Raw genomic sequence first — 18,118 nt, forward strand, 5'->3', positions numbered from 1 at the left:
ATGGTCCATCTTTGGCATAAGCACACATTTGAGGTGATCCAGCACCGCTCCTGCACAAGGCAGTGAATTAGGGCAAGCATCTGAGATGATTGCTTTCAGTACCCTTGTCCTCTCTGCCCTGACCTTCCTCAGGATCACCAAGTGCTTCTGTGTGAGAGACATTAGTGACAGCTCGGTACAGATTGCCACAGTGTCTCCAGTCCCCAGATACAACACCTGAAATCCTGTGTGTCCCTGCCCGCACAGATACATCCTGGCTCAAATCCAGCCCTTCTGCACAAGGAGGGATCAGTGTATCTCTACGTCAGTAGAGATGTGCACCTGCATCCAGCTAGGCATCTGCCGCAGAGCTTCAGAGATATGAAAACACAGCACAGCTTTGATTTTCTCCTCTGAAAATAATAGCACTAATAGAAATTGGCAAAAGGGTACTGGTTTCTATGGGACAGCTGAATTTCTGCCAGATCTGACTTCTCAAAACATTCTGTAAGCACAGGCATGCTAAAAAAGGAAAATAGTAATTACAATGACAAAAATACATGTTATTTATATAAGTTCTTAACTGGAGCATCCCAAAGTGCTTTTCAGATGTCACTGGTATTTCATCATTTATTTATGTAGTATCAGTTTTATATTTAGCATCCAGTTCCAGAATAGCCAGCTTCAGAACATCTTAAAGCAATTAATTGCACATAAGCAGAACCCCTCCCTTTCCTGCCTGCTCTTAAAAACTCTTGTTTTTCACTCAAGAAACCACTTGCGCGCAGGGCCAAGCCAACTGCGGGGCCCCTCCCCAAAGGCGAGCAGGCGAAACGCTCCTCAGCGCTGCTGGGGCATGAACCGAGCCAGGCAACAGTGAAGCGACTTGCCCCAGCCCATACAGCAACGCCGGGGAAAAACAGAGCAGGAAGTCGCAAGACAGTTTTGGGTTGCCTTAGCAATACAGCAAACACCCCAGCAGCAGTCAAACCCCAGAGATGTCAGTGGCGGTTTAACCAGCTCAGGAAGTTGCTTGTCTCAGCCCCCATCTTCAGGCTCCATCTTCATCTCCATCTTCAGGCTGCAGATGGCTGCAGCGGCTGCAAAGTTAAACTCTTTACTCCCCAGCAAACACAGGAGGGTTTGTGGACAGGGTCTGCAACGGGTGGGCTGTGCAATGCTTCAGCCCACCCGCAATCAAAATGCTGTTGTTGACAGAAGCACCTCAAAGTTTCCCCCAGATGAAGGCATCCATACAAGCTCCAGCACTGGGCAAAGGGACAAGAGAGTGCTTAGAGCTGCCCAGGCACAGAGGAAAAGACAAGACTGTGAGGGAAACCTGTCTGAGTCAAATGCAATTTTCCTGCACCCCCAAACCGTCACAGAAAGCGGCTGTCTGTTGGCAGCTGAGTTTGCCTCCCTGAAAACCAGCTTTGTGGGCAGCATCTCCCTCCAAGAGATGGATGCTCCTTTCTCCTCTCCTGACCGTGCCTTTCCTACCTGCCCCTGCCATAAACCCAGCCCCTGCCAAGCCTCTCCTCTCCCTGTGCCCCTCCGCTCCTTTCCACCTGGCCCAAGGCTTCCCTCCAGCCCCTGCTCCAGCTAACCTTCTGTCCCCGAGGGCTGAGCCGCAGAGCCGCAGGCTTGGCAGGCTGGCAGAGCCCTGGCCACCATCCTGAGCCGTGGCTTCCTCCAGACCTGCCAGGAGATGTGCCCTGCTCCACACAGACATTGCAGGTCCAACCCACATCCCAGGCTCCTGACCACTCCCAAACCACAGTTTTTTATATATATATATATATGGCTGTTACAGAGAGCAACGTACAGCACTTTGACATGACCAGCTCCTAACACTGCACAGGGGAGATGTCATCTTTCTGGCCACACCTGTGCTCTGAGGATATCACCCAGCACGGAGCCAGGAGCAGGATGATGGAGCAGGGAGTGCTCTGGACTGAAACAGGCAGGGTCTCCTTTCAGCTGCTCCCCAGGGACAGTCCTGTGGCAGGAGATATTAGTAGGGGGGAGAAAAAAATTGCATTTCAGCAAGAAAGGAGAGAGGGGTGAGAAAGGGGTCAGGAATGAGCAGACCTGACCCCATTAGAGAAGCAGCGGGAGGCAGGGAAAAGCTGTAAAGATAAGTCAGGGCTGTGCTGAAGGAAAGAGGAGCCAGCAAAGGAGAGCTTTGATTTGTACTTTTTAAGGGAATGAAAGAAATGGAGGGAGATGGCAGGGAAACACACTCCAGCATTTCTGAAATGACAGCAATGCCCTCAAAGGCATATGAAACTACCCTTTTCTTCCTTGGACAAAACAGGAGCGAGGAGGCCAATTAACCAGGGAAGCCAAAGCACGCGTGTGCCCCAAGCCTGGCTGCTGTTCAGCTGCTCTGTGTGACTGTGCCATGCATTCTCAGGCCACAGAAATGTCAAAAGCTTTGTGTAATTTTGCATCATCAGAGATAATAAATCAGTGTGCAAAGGGCTAAGTGAAATGCTGTAGAAGCCACCAAGCTGCATATATAAAAGGATGCTGCAATATGCACCACAGCAGGTAGTCTAGATTCTAATGCTCCTGGTCCTGGAGGTGCTCTGCAAATATCTCCAGATACCAGAAGAGGCTGAAACAAAGCCTGTGAGCCATCCCCTCACTGGATTTTGAGTGCACCAAATCCCCAACCGCATTGCTGGCATTAGCTGCAGACATCACCACCAACCATCTGTTCCAGGCGTTTCACCGCATTGACGGTGGCAGGTCGGGGCAGATGCTGTCAGTGCAGGGACACCTGCATTTTCATGACACTGTCCGTGGCACAGAACAAACCACTCTCAGCCTGCCCAGCAAGTGCTACAACCCTGGCCACACGACTGGCAAAATGTGGTAAGAGGTATACACACATGCGTGTAAGGGCTGGATGCTTTGCTCTCTTCCTAGAACTTTCCTATAATGGGGAAGAGGACACATATATTGAAATGATGCCTTGGGAAGCATTTAGCGCCCATCAAAAGCTTGTCATAGCCTCCAAAAACCTCAGGAAATGGACACATTGACTACAGGAGGGTCAATTTAGATCAGATGTTAGAAAGAAATTCTTTACTGTGAGGGTGGTGAGGCACTGGAACAGGTTGCCCAGAGAGGTTGTGGAGGCCCCATCCCTGGAAGTGTTCAGGGCCAGGTTGGATGGGGCTTTGGGCAACGTGGTCTAGTGGAGGGTGTCCCTGCCCGCAGCAGGGGGTTGGAACTAGATGATCTTTAAGGTCCCTTCCAACCCAAACCATTCTATGATTCTATAGCTCATCCTATAGTACCCATTCCTCAGTGCATAGGCATGCGTGGGGGAGCAAGGTATTGCTCCATCTCTTCTGGACTGGGCACATGCTGGACATTTGCTAAGTGGCCCCAAATAGCTGCACAGTGTACCTGGGGCCTTGCTCCTCTCCGTAAAATGGTGCCCTGCATCCACTGCACAACTGGTGTGTGCTCAGGCAGGAGCAAACCAGGCCACTACCATGGCACACGCTGCCCAGGGCCGTGCCACGGCACTCAGCCAGCACTGAGCTAAATTCAGCCCCTTACAGCACATGAGCCCCAATTCAGGAGAGCATGTGATTAATTTTAAGAATGCATTTAAGTGTTTTCTTGAATAAGCCGCTGTGAGCAATAATCTCCCCTTAAGCACTTCCACAGAAGTCACTGAGCAAGCGTGGTGGCTGACTCCGGAGACACCCTGCCGCAGCAGGCAAACCTGCCCTAGCTGAACTGACAGCAAAACTCCCACCCACTTATGCACAGGCAGAAGTTCCTCCCATGTCTCATATATGGCTCTTTTTCTATGTAAATTATGCAAACACAGCGTATTGGCTGCACCCGAGGGGGAACATGCATATATTCCGTGTCTCTCTTGAGCACCAAGATCACTACAAATGCTGCATATAAACAGTCTTCACACTGATCAAAGTGAATTTAGCTTATTAAAAGAGGATTCTATGCAGAAAGCTGATTTATTCTGCATGAGTATAAATTCAGACACTAATAATATAGTTTAAGCAGAAAAAAACCCACAGAAAGAACAAAATGCCTTTTTGCCTCCAGTCAGAACCTTCTTAATAATCACTGTTAAGGAGCTTTTTATCTCCTTTTTGCGTCTGCTTGAAACTGAGCCACCCCTACAAGCCCAGCCCAGCCAGGATCAAAGAAAACCCATCTTCTGGCACGCTGCCTGCCGCCTCACGGTGAGGTTTCAAGGGAGCACATCCCACAGCACCATGTAACACAGGAGAGCAGACACGGTTTGAATACCTTGGCAAGAATCGATGCAGTTGTTTGCAGGCAGAGGTTCTCCCACACTGCAATTGCTGGGAGTTCATGTGCTGGCAGATGTGTGGCCGAGAGCTGTGAGCGCGTCTGGGTGCCACCAAGCTGCACCTTGGGGTGCCCAGGGACGCACCGCTCGGCTGGCCAACACTCAATGTGGGCAAAGCCTGTGCAGCTGCTCCTTCTCCGATAAGGTGCTCCAGGTTTGCATCCTTTGTAAATCTCTGTGGCGAAGCAGTAAATATATCTTCAGTTGATCTGTATAGAAATGATCTAAAGAAAATCAGAGTAATTGCGGGAGACACAGAATTGCCACCAGATGACTAGTTTTGGCAGCACTGTGGGAAAATGGATTGTCTGGGTTTTGTCAAGTACTCGCTCCTCTGATCTCATGCCTCCCACACATTTTCTTTCTCTGTCACGACACAGAGAACGACACCTTTGGAAAACTCACAACTGGCTTGAGACACAGCCCTCTCCTTGCGGGGGCCCAGCCGCTGCCAAGCACATCGCTCCCGGAGAGAGGGGAGACAGAGGGAGGCTCCGGCTCAGCCTTGGCCTTACATGCATGCTGGGAAACAAGTGACCATATGCAGCTGATTTGGGTCCTGAGGCAGAAGGTAAAACCTTTGCTATTTTCCTGGCAGTGCCACCAGACCCAAGATTACAGATCTCACTCACAGGCGTGCATGCTCTTAAACTGCTCAACTCTACACCACTTTCGGGGGGAAAGAAAAGACGGAGTGAAGGAGAGGTGCACGGCACCTCTGCCAGACCAGGGGACCGCACACCAGATGTGCGTGCGTCCTCCTGGCAAGGGCTGAGCTCTGTCTTGCAGCGCTCCCGGGGCCGCCCGGGTCCCATGTCAGTGAGCGCCTCGGTGCAGGTTTCTCCTCCCTTGCCACACGACTTTCCCATTAATAGTCAGCAACATCCTGAGTGTGGAGAGGATGGGAGGAGGGAGATTGCACTGAAGGTCTGAGCCAAAATCACTCATGTCTATCCACTGCTAAAAGGGCCCTGACTGCTCTCCTCGAGGTCTAGCCCAAATGTCTCTCCCCAGGTATCACCAGCACTTTGTATTCTGGCTCTGAGGTTGCACTTCTAACACAGTATTTTACTTTCAGTGTCCCAAGGTTTAAGCTGCAGGTAATCTCTTGGTTAAGAATGGTTTAAGTTATCACACTTAGGCTTTGACTGTTCCTCTTTTTAACCTAATCTTAAAATTTTCCTTCATCTTTTAGCGTGTCATTTATCCCACCTGCCAACTTAATGCTTTTGCTAAATTTGTCTATTTAAACAGTGACCTTGTTTGTCAGTTATTCTGCCAAAGCTCCATCCATGAGTTACAATCAGTAGCACACATCAGGGACCATTCAAAGCTGAAATTGATACAATCTGCCCTACAGCTTTGCAAAGAAAAGTGCACACAGAGAACCAGGGTTCCCACCGCCCTGGCTGCCTGTGGCACCCCTGGTGCTCCCGACTCCACTCTGCAGGGCTGTGCGTGCTTTCAAGGGATTCCCACTGAACTCTTTTTCCTCGCCAAGACCTCCCTTACGCAGCCTGTCTGTGAACATGATGCAAGGCCAGAACGACAGCCAGGATGCTGGGAACACCAGTGCAGTAAGAGGGAACAAAAGAGCCCCAAGTGAAAGCTGCAATTCATCCTTCCCCATCCACAAAGACCAAAGTGCCTTTGAGCCACAGCCTACGCTTACTTTCACTGCTACAGCTCCGGATTACAGCTTATACCATGGCAAGAACAGCACTGACTGCATCCTAGCAGCTGGACCAAAGGGCAAAGGGTGGGTCACAGGCACCCCAGGACACCTTGGAAAGGGACAGCCTCCCTTAGCTGCTGTCTGACCACCACCATATGCAATGCTCCCCTTTCACAGGTACAGAAGAACGAAGCTCTGACGGAAGTCACCAACCAAACTCCCACCAACTTCACTGCAGCTTTGAGCACCAAAGAGAAGTGTAAATATTCTCTTGGTACTACACAAGCATAAACGGAAAACCAGGAACAGAAACAACACGCCATGAGCTTCACTGCACCTGCAGGACAGCACTTTCAGAGCTGCATTGTACCAGACATCATGCTTGCTCAGACCGGCTGCGCAGGAGCACAGTGCTCCTGGCTGGAGATGCATCTCCTTAATACACAAATTATGACTCCATACAAGCTGACCACTTCCACGACATTAAAGCTTTCCTCACTGAGACATTTTCATTTACAAGTATTTCATTCACTGACTACAAATGACTTCTTCCTCTAGACAGTTCCTTGTCTCAAGGGAGTGCCTTGAATGCCCAAAAAGCTGAGCTCAATCTATGCACTGGAGGAGCCTTGGAGTGCCTGCTCCTCTTGCAGCTGAAGTTGTGAGCTCTGGTACATGCAGCATGATCTCTGCTCCTCACCCCTTCATCTCACCCATGCTCACCACCACCAGTCCTCATGGTCTGAGCTATGACTGCCCCAAGGCAAGCAGACAGCGAAGGTACCCAACAGGATTGCTGAGGGACAGGCAAGGTGTCCCCAGGGTCCCGGGGAATACTAAACTACTCACATGCTCTTACTGACTTAACGTCACCTGCTGTGTCCAGGCTGCAGGAGGGGAATGGGACCTGCCAAGCAAGGTCCCTAGTGCAACTTCAGTCTACCAGACCGGCCAGAAAGCCCCAGCTCCTGACACCCCGGGACACACCGCACCGCATGCTGCCAGCCTGCTCCATCCACTTACCAAGCACCAGCCCTGGCTCCCATGTACCTGTCGACCACTCCGTGCCTCCCAGGGGCACTGCTGAGTTCAGCTCTGCCCCAGGCTGAGGCAGAGCTGGGACTGCAGCCTGCTGGCACACACCCGATGCTGGGGCAAGGAGGGGGCAGACGGGTAGGGGTTGCGCTCATGCCACGCTCTGCAGCTGGCCAGCTCATCAGCACCAAGGCTAAGCCTGGCCTTGGGAGCAGGATCAGAAACTATGGCTTTTCAGTCTCCTCCTCTCCCCACCATCGTTTCCCAGGATGCCCTCTCCACCCTCCTGACAGCCAGCACAGCAGCCCATAGACATCCATTCCTCGCAAGGACGATGACCTGGTAGACGGAGAGAAGCCACCTTTTCCTTGGAGCAACCTGGAAAGCATGAACCTCATCCTTAATCACTGAGGGCGGCCAAAGTGCCATCTGAGACAGTCCTATAAGCTTATGCCACCTCCTTCTCCACTCCCTGAACACTGCAGTGTCTTACAGCTCTTCCTAATGATGCAGAAGTGCTTGGATTTATCCCTTCCTGCTGAACTGTCAAAAGCAGGAAACTCTGCCAATACCTAGGAATCAGAAACACCTGCCCTCACCCTCCTCCAGCACTTGGCTGCAAACACTAAACAGCACGGCAGCTCTGGGGGATTTGCCTGTCAGAAAGAGAAAGCGAGCTGGCAGGGACGGTGTGGTCAATGAAACCCTAGAGAGGATCTGAAAGAGAGCGGCTGCTGATGGATGCTGGACTCTGCCGGCTCCTTTGGGTTGCTGTCAGGGTTTTATTTATTTTCATCTGCAGTCCCACCCATCCCTTCCCTCTCTGACAGAAGGCACCTGGCACAGGCACTGAGTAACCATTTGCCTGTAGGATATCAAAGCTCTTCAGGTCCTATACAAACAATTTCATTTTTAATGAGACGTTCCATCAGCTTGTACAAAGCATTTGTCCCTATGTATTGTTGATGAAAGAGGGAAAGCAAATCACGTGGAAGCCCGTAAGGATCCCTGAACAAGTGCACATAGAAAGCAATAGCCGTGGCACTAGGAAATCAGACTGGATTATCACTGTGGCTTTTTACAGCTTTAGAAATCAGTATATTTGCAAGAAAACTCTGTTTTTAAAAGAATTGTTTCAAAGCTTCCATTTATTTAACAGCGCATGCTGACAGTAGAAAACTAATAGGAATTATTCACTGAACTTGTACTGCACTTTCTGCATATCCCATTGACTAACCTTTCATCAAAGTCAAGGTCAAAGTTGATTACATGCTAGAGTAATTCAATGAACAACAGTGAAATACATCCAACAAAGCCCAGGGAAGCTCTGAACTGACCCCAGCATCCACCCAGGGTACAGCAGCCAACATTTGCACAGCTGTGAGCACAACAAAGACAACCTGCTGCAGCATCCCACACACACGGATGAAATGCATCTGACAAAGCATGTAACTTTCACCCCAGACATTTGAGCGTGATTCCTGGGATATGTTGGGCTCCCCGCTCACACCGATGCCCATGTCTCTCTCTCACCTTGCCAGGCTGTGCCCTTCAGTCCTGCCCTATTTATTTGCCAGTTTTACATTGTCTGCACCCTAAAACGGGTGAGCTCCATTACCTGTTTGCTCAATGCTCTGCATAGATGGATTCTCATTAATTCCCGCTCCCACCACACAAGCACTAACTAACCCCAGGCGTTAAAAGTGCCAGTTCCCTGCGATCCTCACATCTCCAAACTGCGCTCAGACGGGCACCGTGACGGCAGGTGGCAAGTGGGGTGGAAGGCGGGAATGGCGTGACACAACACATACGGAGGGGAACCCAAAGAAGGCATTCTGCCCCTGCCCTTCCCCTTCCTCAGCCCCTGCCTTGCTCAGCCGCGCCCTGCCCATCCCTCGCCCAGCGCTTCCCAACCCCGTACCCTGCGCATCCCTGCTCTGCCCCTTCTCCATCCCCTGCCCAGCCCCTTCCTTTTCCTCTTCCCCCCGCTCTCCGCATCCCCTGCCCGACTCTGCCCCTTCCCCAGACGCTGCCGGGCGCCTCCCCGCTGCCCGCCCCGTGCCGCCTGTCCCGCGGGCCGGGCGCGGCCCCGCCCGGGAGCTGCCCAAGGTACCGCCGAGCCGAGCCGAGCCGGGCCGGGCCGGGCCAGACGGGGCTCCCGGCCGCGGCGCCCCCCGAGCCGCCCCGAGCCCCGCCGCGCTCACCAGGACGAAGGAGCTGCGTACTGCCTCCGAGACGCTCTGCCGCAGCTCGGCGGCCGTGCCCGGCTTGCTGAGCCGCTTCGTGAACTTCCTCACTTCCGACATGGCGACATGGTCCGCACCGACCGCTGCGGCGCCGAGCTGAGCCGAGCCGCGGGCTGCTGCCTCCCCGCCGGCGGGCGGAGCCGCTGGGCGGGGATGGGGGCGGAGAGGGCCGCTGCTCGGCCCGGCCCCGCTTTGTCCCCGCGGCAGGTGCCGCCCTAGGGCCGGCTGCCCCGTGTGCCGCGCTGCCCCCGCCGCCTCTCCTCCCTCCGCCGCACACCCATCCTGCTCCGGCACACAAAGCCCGGGCTGGGGCTCTGCGGGGACAGCCAGCAGCTCCCGGGCTGGTGCGGTGCCACAGCCTGGCACTGCCACGGACCGTGCCTGCTCCGGGACGTGCTCCCCGGCCCCACCACGGCTGCAGGGGATGCTCCCTTGATGGAGCTCCAGGGATGCAGCAGCGGTTTGCCCAGGAAGGGCACAGCGGTACTGGGGCTCACCCAAAGGCAGCCAGCCTCTAGACGAAGTTACTGGGCATTTCTAACAGCACTACCCGGGGGAGGCTCGGTGCCAAATGGAGCACCAGCCCGTTAGACTGGTGATCTCCATGCGGCTCTGCCCAAGGTGTATCCCTGCTATAGTAGCTGTGTTCCTGTAAGGATAAGCTGGATCCAGGACAAGATCTTATTACTGAGCATGTCCAACCTATTGGTTTTGCTATAGGAAAGTGCTTTGATTATAAAGGCCATGATCCCATTTGCCTGCCTGGCTGCAAAAGCAACAAGTAAGGATGTGGAAGGAAGGTTCCTTAGGACTAACTTTAATTCCTAGTCCTTGTTACTTCATCATTGCCCACTGTTTTTTAGGATGATGATTTGAAATTATAATAGAGGTAGAGAACTATTGATCCTTTATGTCTTGTACATTAAAACCTTATTTTTAAGTCTTTTTACTTATTTTATTGTGTGCCATGTCTTCACAGCAAGATACTGAATTGGATAGAGTTGCCATGTAGTCATACCCTTAAGGAATTTACACATATTCTGCCATATGGCTGATTAAATACTATTTCAAAGGACTTCACTGGAATTATAGGCATGCTGTCAGTCACACAACATATAGAGATTGTTTAGATTATGAGAGCCAATCTGTAGGGGGTAATGAATACAGCTATTATGATCCAAACTGTTCAAAATGTTATTTGCAACTTCTAAAGCATGCAAGCCAGTTATTGTTCTCCTTTTTAGCAGTTCACTGAAGGGGCAGCAGACACCATTGCATATTAAACACTGCTCTGATTTTTTACACCAGAGGCAAAATAAATCTAAAAGTTTATTTTTAATTACCAAATATCTATTAGATGAGGGACAGAAAAAAAAAAAGAGAGTTTATGAGCTGGAAAATTAGCATTTTCACAAACAGAAAGCTTTTCCAAATCTGTCTAAATGAAGAAGCATAAAACCATGGTGACACACAATTCCAGCTGCAGCGCACTGAGGATCACTTCCTTATCCCCACACCCATGCACATTCCTGCAGAGATTTTACGAACCACTTCAAATCATCACACCGTGCAGCTCCAGCAACTGCACTGCAATGAGCTGGGCTATGGCTATACTGGTAGCTAAAATCACTAGGTCTCATTCACCTGGCTGTGAGAGGACAGGTAACACAACGATGCTCATCACAGAATGGGGTAACCTGGATCATCCTGCCTGCTGAGAATGGGGTGAACCGGATCATCCTCCCTGTGCGTCCTCAGAGCAGGCTAGGCACAGCAGGGAGCATGAGCCAATGCAACAGTGATGACTGGGGGCCTGCACTTAACAGCGGTGTCATTTCTGCCTTTGGTTTGCTAGATTAGGAGCAGCTCTGAGAACCAGAGCATTTGCCAAGAGGCTGAGAAGAGTGCTGTGATGGGTCACTTGACAGGAAATAAAATCATCCTCAGAACACCCACCCCTTGTTTATCAAGTCAGAAGCAAAAGGTTCCTACTAAAGTTATGAGCTTGGTGTGGTGCCAGCAAGGGGCTGCATCTGATCAGCTGCACATCAGCATCCTACTCAACTGAGCTAAGAAGCCATGGAAGACCAGAAAACAGTGAGGCTGGTTTTTTGAGCTAAGCATGAAAACAAGAGGAAAATAGAAGCAATAGGAAGGACACATCACATGAAAACTACATGCAGAAAGCTGTGACTCCCTCTCAGGAAGACCAAACATCAGAATCTCAAGCACAAGGAGTACTAAAGCAAGGCAACAGCAGCTACAGCACCACTGTGACAAGACAAGCCCAAGGTTACCAAGGGTTGTAGTTTTCATCTCCTTTTCATCGGGAAGAAAGGCCAGTGATGGCTTATCAGCATAAGAAAGGCAACCGAGAACATGCAGGGGCATTCTGGAGGTGCTGAAGAATTGAACTGCCTCAGATAACCAAACTTTCTTGAACTCAGCCTGCCATGGGGAACTCACGGCCTCATTTTCACCTCCTCATTGAGACCAGAGCTTTGAGGTCCCTAGTGTCATTTTGATCCCAGGCTTTTCCAAAACATCAGCATCACTGAAATCACTTCCATTTTCTTTCCCTGTAAGCAACTGCAGGCTCTCTTTGTCTTTAGTGGATTCAGTCAAGAGCCCTGAGCACCAGCTCTCCAGCTGATAGGCTGCAGCTGATGGATTGGCTGCCCTTGTCCAGGCACTTATTGGAAGCACAGGAACTGCAATGAACACCAGGTTCTCTGAAGAAAGAAAGTCTTTGCTGCAGGCTGAGACTGTCTTTAGGACAGACAGCTCTTCCCATTTGCTTTGTCTGTCACCCTCTACTCACCAACTTCAGACAGAGAATTCCTCTTTCTGTGGAAAGAATTAAATTCAACAGAAATGTGCTCTGCTACTGGCTTTATGACCCACCCAACCCAAAAGGAAACTTCAATAAAACAAAAATATCAACTCGGGAGAGAAAAAAAAAAAAAAAGTGGATCTGCTGAAACAACACGGAGTTCACAGGCAAAAGGGAGCTCAGCTGATCCAAAACTCCCAGCCTGTAGCAGCTTTTGACTTTGACTATCAACCTTAAAAAACCTGAACCATCCTCACAGCAAGCACGGAATTAATGACATGACACTAGAAGAACAGTGGCAATTTCACTGGTTGGTGAAACCTCACAATATCAAGGTGTGGGCAAAGAGCTCTCCAGGCTACTTCAGCCAGCAGCCAGGAGATTTGAAAGGGAGGAAGGGATGATGCCCCACCACAGACAATCTTTTCACCCCAGAAATCTCAACGATCCCAGATAAAATGGCATAATCAGGCAACCCAACATAAGTGCAAAAGGAGACACGTGCATCTTTACATGACTTTGTAGAAAGTTAAATTCTTACCCACACCCTTTCCAGCCTTCAGACCATCTAGGGTTTGCTTCCCAAGCCATCAGAGGTGCCCACACCTTCCTGGCTCATCAGAGGGGGAGAAGAAGCACCAGCTTGCAGTGACCCATAAGGAAAAACGCTTGAAGGTGTAGCCAACATAGGTGAAACACCTACCCTGCCACCTCCTCCCAGATCTGGCGGGTAGCACAGACTATGAGAAAACAAAATTTGCAAAGGACATCACATTAGATTGATAGTGGAATCCTTCCCACTTACAATAGCCCTACAGCACAGAGGATGCATTAGGGAAGAATCAGGGTTTTTTTGCTAACATCCATCAGTCTGCAGCCAACACTGATATAAGGTCTGGAACCATATATAAGGGACTCCTGGACCAGCTCTGAAAACCTCCCAAACAAGTCAAAGGTTAGTGGCAGGCTTAGAATTTAATTTCTCACAAGCCATCCAAGATAAAAGTCACTTAATATCATCAGGAAATAGTCCACTGCCTCCACTGGTTATCTGTGGGCCTTTTTATCACCTGCAAATGCGCCTATCCCAGAAAAAACCTGTGATTAACCTTAAGCAGGTGATTAATCCCAGTGCTTCACTTCACTGGATAGGGGCCTGTGTTCCCGCAGTAAACCCGCAGGACTCACAAACCCAGATCCAGACGTGGTTTTTTGCTGGAGAGGGAGAGGATTATAAATGCCATTACATCTTCAGTTTCCCAGCTTCAAAATTCCTGTGAGATACAGCTGTGGTGTTTTAATGTATTTCAAATACTTCAAGATTTAAAAAAAAAAAAAAGTATGTGGCCTGAGGTGTGACCAGGTGGACGATCTGCTCAGCCTGGTGGCAGAACTCCATGAAAAAGTGGAGAGATTAAGGAGCATCAGAGAGGCGGAGAGAGAGATAGACTGGTGGAGCCAAGCTGTACCCTCCCTGAGGCAGAAACAGGGACAGCTAATGGGCCAAAGCCAAAGTGAAGGGGACCCTGTATCCTCCCCTTACCAGGTAGAAGGCAGCAGCAGTGAATGGAAACAAGTACACACGCGGTGTGGCAGGCAACCCTTCTCCTCCTCACCCACCTCGCCATCCCACGTACCCCTGTGCAACAGGTACAAGGCTCTGGCTGTGGAAGGCCACTGAAGCGAGGATATTGATGACATCAAGCTACTCCAAAGGTAGCACCTACGCCCAAAAGGCCCATGCCTCGGGTCATGACCACCCCAACAAAGAAGAAAAGGAGAGTTATAGTCGTAGGGGACTCCCTTCTGAAGGGTACAGAGGGCCCGGTATGCAGGGCAGACCCTCCTTTCAGAGAAGTCTGCTGCCTCCCCCCGGGGCCCATGTCAAGGACATCGCTAGGAAACTCCCCAGACTGGTACAGCTCTCTGACTATTACCCACTGCTGCTCCTCCATGTGGGTGGGGATGAAGCAGAGGCACGCACCACAAAAGCGATCAAAAGGGACTTCAGGCTCTTAGGGCAGTCACTGAAGGATTTGGGAGCGCAGGTAATATTCTCCTTCCTCCTTCTAATTAAGGGCAGCAATGGTGGGTGGAACAGGCGGACGCAGTCCATAAATGCATGGCTCCGCGGCTAGTGTCAACACCACAACTTTGGGTTCTTTGACAATGGGGCGGCCTACACGGCACTGGGCCTGATGAACCCTGATGGGATTCATCTCTCTCACAGGGGGAAGAGGATCTTTGCCCAGGAACTAGCGGGGCTCATCGACAGAGCTTTAAAATAGGCTTGAAGGGGGAGGGGGATAACATCAGGCTTGCCAGCGACATGTTGTGGGATGATGTGCCCAGGTTGGAGGGATGGGGTGCTGGCGAGGGCCCTCGGCCTACTGCTCAGAGACATGCTGGATGCACTACAGCACGCTCGAAGCCTAGAGGAGAAGAGCTGGGGGCTCCAAATGCAACAGGAACCAACAGGGTAACACTGGGAGAATACCTCAAAAGAATTCCAGCCACCCCAGCCAATGTCAGCCTCATCGGGGGCACAACTGAAATGCCTCTACGCGAATGCACGGAGCATGAGGAATAAACAAGAGGAGCTGGAGACATGTGTGTGCCTATAAGGCTATGACCTTATCGGCATTACAGAGACGTGGTGGGACAGCTCCTATGACTGCAGTGTTGGGATGGAAGGGTACGGGCTCTTTAGGAAGGACAGGCAGGGCAGGCGAGGAGGGGGCGTCACCCTCTATGTCAATGACCAGCTGGAGTGCATGGAGCTCCACCTGGGGATGGATGAGGAGCCCACCGAAAGCCTATGGGTCAGGATTAAAGGGAGGGCTAGGGCAGGGGACATCACAGTGGGGGTCTGCTACAGGCCACCTGACCAGGGAGACCAAGCAGATGAAGCCCTCTATAGGCAGAGAGGAGCAGCCTCACGCTCACAAGCCCTGGTCCTTATGGGGGACTTCAACCACCCTGACATCTGTTGGAGGGACGACGCAGCTGAGCGCAAGCAATCCATGAAGTTCCTGGAATGTGTCAATGACAACCAAGTGATAGAGGAGCCCACGAGGAGAGGTGCCATGCTGGACCTTATTCTCACCAATAAGGAGGGCCTGGTAGGGGACAAGGGCAGCCTTGGCTACAGTGACCACAAAATGGTCGAATTCAGGATCCTCAGGGCAGCGAGGAGGGTGCAGAGCAAGCTCAATACCCTGGACTTCAGGAGAGCAGACTTTGGCCTCTTCGGAGATCTGCTTGGTAGAATACCATTAGTCTGGCCAGGGATGTCAAGGACAAAAAAAGCTTCTATAGGTATGTCAGTGATAAAAGGAGGATGAGGGAAAATGTGGGTCCCCTCCAGAATGAAATGGGTGACCTGGTTACCCAGGATATGGAGAAGGCTGAGGTACTCAATGACTTCTTTGCCTCAGTCTTCACTGGCAAATGCTTGAGCCACACTGCCCAGGTTGCGGAAGGCAGGGACTGGGAGAATGCAGAACCGCCCACTGTGTAGGAGAAGATCAGGTTTGAGAATATCTAAGGAACCTGAAGGTGCACAAGTCCATGGGACCTGATGAGATGCATCCGCGGGTCTTGAGGGAACTGGCGGATGAAGTGGCCGGGCCACTTGCCATCATATTTGAGAAAGTCCTGGCAGTCCAGCGAAGTTCCCGCCGACTGGAAGAGGGGGAACATAACCCCCATTTTAAAGAAGGGTGAAAAGGAAGACCCAGGGAACTACAGGCCGGTCAGTCTCAGCTCTGTGCCTGGCAAGATTATGGAGCAGACCCTCCTGGAAACTATGCTCAGGCACATGGAAGATAAGGAGGTGATTGGTGACAGCCAACATGGCTTCACTAAGGGCAAATTGTGCCTGACAAACTTAGTGGCCTTTTATGATGGGGTTACAGTGTCGGTGGATAAGGGAAGGGCAGCTGACGTCATCTACCTGGACTTGTGCAAGGCATTTGACACTGTCCCACACGACATCCTTGTCTCTAAAATGGAAAGACATGGATTTGATGGATGGACTACTCGGTGGATAAGGAATTGGCTGGATGGTCGCACTCAAAGAGTTGTGGCCAACGGCTCAATGTCCAAGTGGAGAACAGTGATGAGTGGCGTCTCTCAGGGGTCGGTACTGGGACCAGCACTGTTCAACGTCTTTGTCAGCGACATGGACAATGGGATCGAGTGCACCCTCAGCAAGTTTGCCAACGACACCAAGCTGTGTGGTGGGGTCGACACGCTGGAGGGAAGGGATGCCATCCAGAGGGACCTTGACAGGCTTGAGAGGTGGGCCCGTGCGAACCGCAGGAAGTTCAACAAGGCCAAGTGCAAGGTCCTGCACATGGATCGGCGCAATCCCAAGCACAGCTATAGGCTGGGCGAGGAATGGATTGAAAGCAGCCCCGAGGAGAAGGACTTGGGGGTATTGATTGATGAGAAGCTCAACATGAGCCGGCAGTGTGCGCTTGCAGCCCAGAAAGCCAACCGTGTCCTCGGCTGCATCAAAAGAGGCGTGACCAGCAGGTCAAGGGAGGTGATCCTGCCCTTCTATTCCGCTCTTGTGAGACCCCACCTGGAGTACACCTGCGTCCAGCTCTGGGGGCCCCAGTACAGGAGAGACATGGAGCTGTTGGAGAGAGTCCAGAGGAGGGCCACGAAGCTGACTGGAGGGATGGAGCACCTCTCCTGTGAGGACAGGCTCAGAGAGTTGGGATTGTTCAGCCTGGAGAAAAGAAGGCTCCAGGGAGATCTAATTGCAGCTTACCAGTACCTGAAGGGGCCTACAGGAAAGATGGTGAGGGACTGTTTATCAGGGAGTGTAGTGACAGGACAAGGGGTAATGGCTTTGAGCTGAAGGAGGGTCGATTTAGATTAGATGTTAGAAAGAAATTCTTTACTGTGAGGGTGGTGAGGCACTGGCACAGGTTGCGCAGAGAAGCTGTGGATGCCCCATCCCTGGAAGTGTTCAAGGCCAGGTTGGATGGGGCTTTGGGCAACCTGGTCTAGTGGAGGGTGTCCCTGCCCGCAGCAGGGGGGTTGGAACTAGATGATCTTTAAGGTCCCTTCCAACCCAAACCATTCTATGATTCTGTGATTATAATCACATCTACCACCTCTCTAAATAACAAAGCCAAGACACAGATTGCTCCAGTTCCACAAGTGAAGAACTCCTTAAGCAATTTTTTTTGTGTAGCTCATGCCTCCTGTCACAGCAAGGGAAAAACTATGTATTTGGGTAATCTGATTAGACATCACTCTTGAGCTATCCACACAGCTAGCCAGCACATCTGCTGCTCTCGGGAGAAGTCCAGTTGTGGCACCTGGCTGGATATGGCAAGAGCAGCTGTTTGGACTGCCTTGCTACTGCTGTCAGTCCCTATGTCACCTGTCCTGTCCACTGACTTGTGTCACTTACCGCTAGAGGTGGCACTGGGACTGTCAATAAGCAGTTGGCTTCTCTACGCCTGTGAAGGAGCATGATCCAGCTATGCAGCAGTAAATTGATTCTTAATTCGGGGCTACAAAGTACTTGCTGTTAAAGGACTGCCCTCTGCTGACTTACCCAGGATTGCATGGGCACAGCTCCTCAAAGATGGGAGGAATGCCAAGTCCAAGCACTGCCTTTCCCAGAAAGGCACCATCTGCGTGAGCACTCAACTCAGCAGGCCCAAACACTGCTGCACTTCATGCCAGGGCTGCTGTGCTCCCTGCATTCACCTGCCTCAGCTCCCGGAGATGAGAGTCACAGGAGCTGCACTGCATCCATGGCTGGTGGTGGTGCATCCTGTGAGCTCCCACCAGCATCCACCTTCATGGAAGAACATACAAAGGTCTACAGGGAGCAGGGGAAACCTCTCCTTGCACGAAGGGTCAGTGAAGTAGCACTAAGAGGTACCACCAGTAACAGTCAATCCCTTTAACGTACCACACTGCTCCTAGCATAGCTATGAGCCTCAAAGAGACAGTACTAG

The 18,118-nt window shown here is 51.4% G+C and overlaps 1 protein-coding gene across 3 annotated transcripts in view; it reads right to left on the reverse strand.

Moving 5' to 3' along the window:
* The window catches only part of DOCK11 (dedicator of cytokinesis 11), an 86,473-nt gene extending 77,039 nt beyond the window's left edge, over nucleotides 1-9,434 (reverse strand). For 2 of the 3 annotated variants that reach the window (XM_075763210.1, XM_075763212.1), the window contains exon 1: nucleotides 9,257-9,401. In XM_075763210.1, coding sequence (XP_075619325.1) covers nucleotides 9,257-9,358 — 102 coding nt within the window. In that variant the 5' untranslated portion in view covers nucleotides 9,359-9,401. Of the gene's footprint in view, nucleotides 1-9,256 lie in introns of all 3 variants that reach the window. The other variant, XM_075763211.1, reaches the window with a different exon arrangement.
* Between the last annotated feature and the right edge of the window lie 8,684 nt (nucleotides 9,435-18,118).

Source organism: Balearica regulorum, chromosome 11 (genome assembly GCF_011004875.1).
Source record: "Balearica regulorum gibbericeps isolate bBalReg1 chromosome 11, bBalReg1.pri, whole genome shotgun sequence".
Classification (NCBI taxonomy): Eukaryota; Metazoa; Chordata; class Aves; order Gruiformes; family Gruidae; genus Balearica; species Balearica regulorum.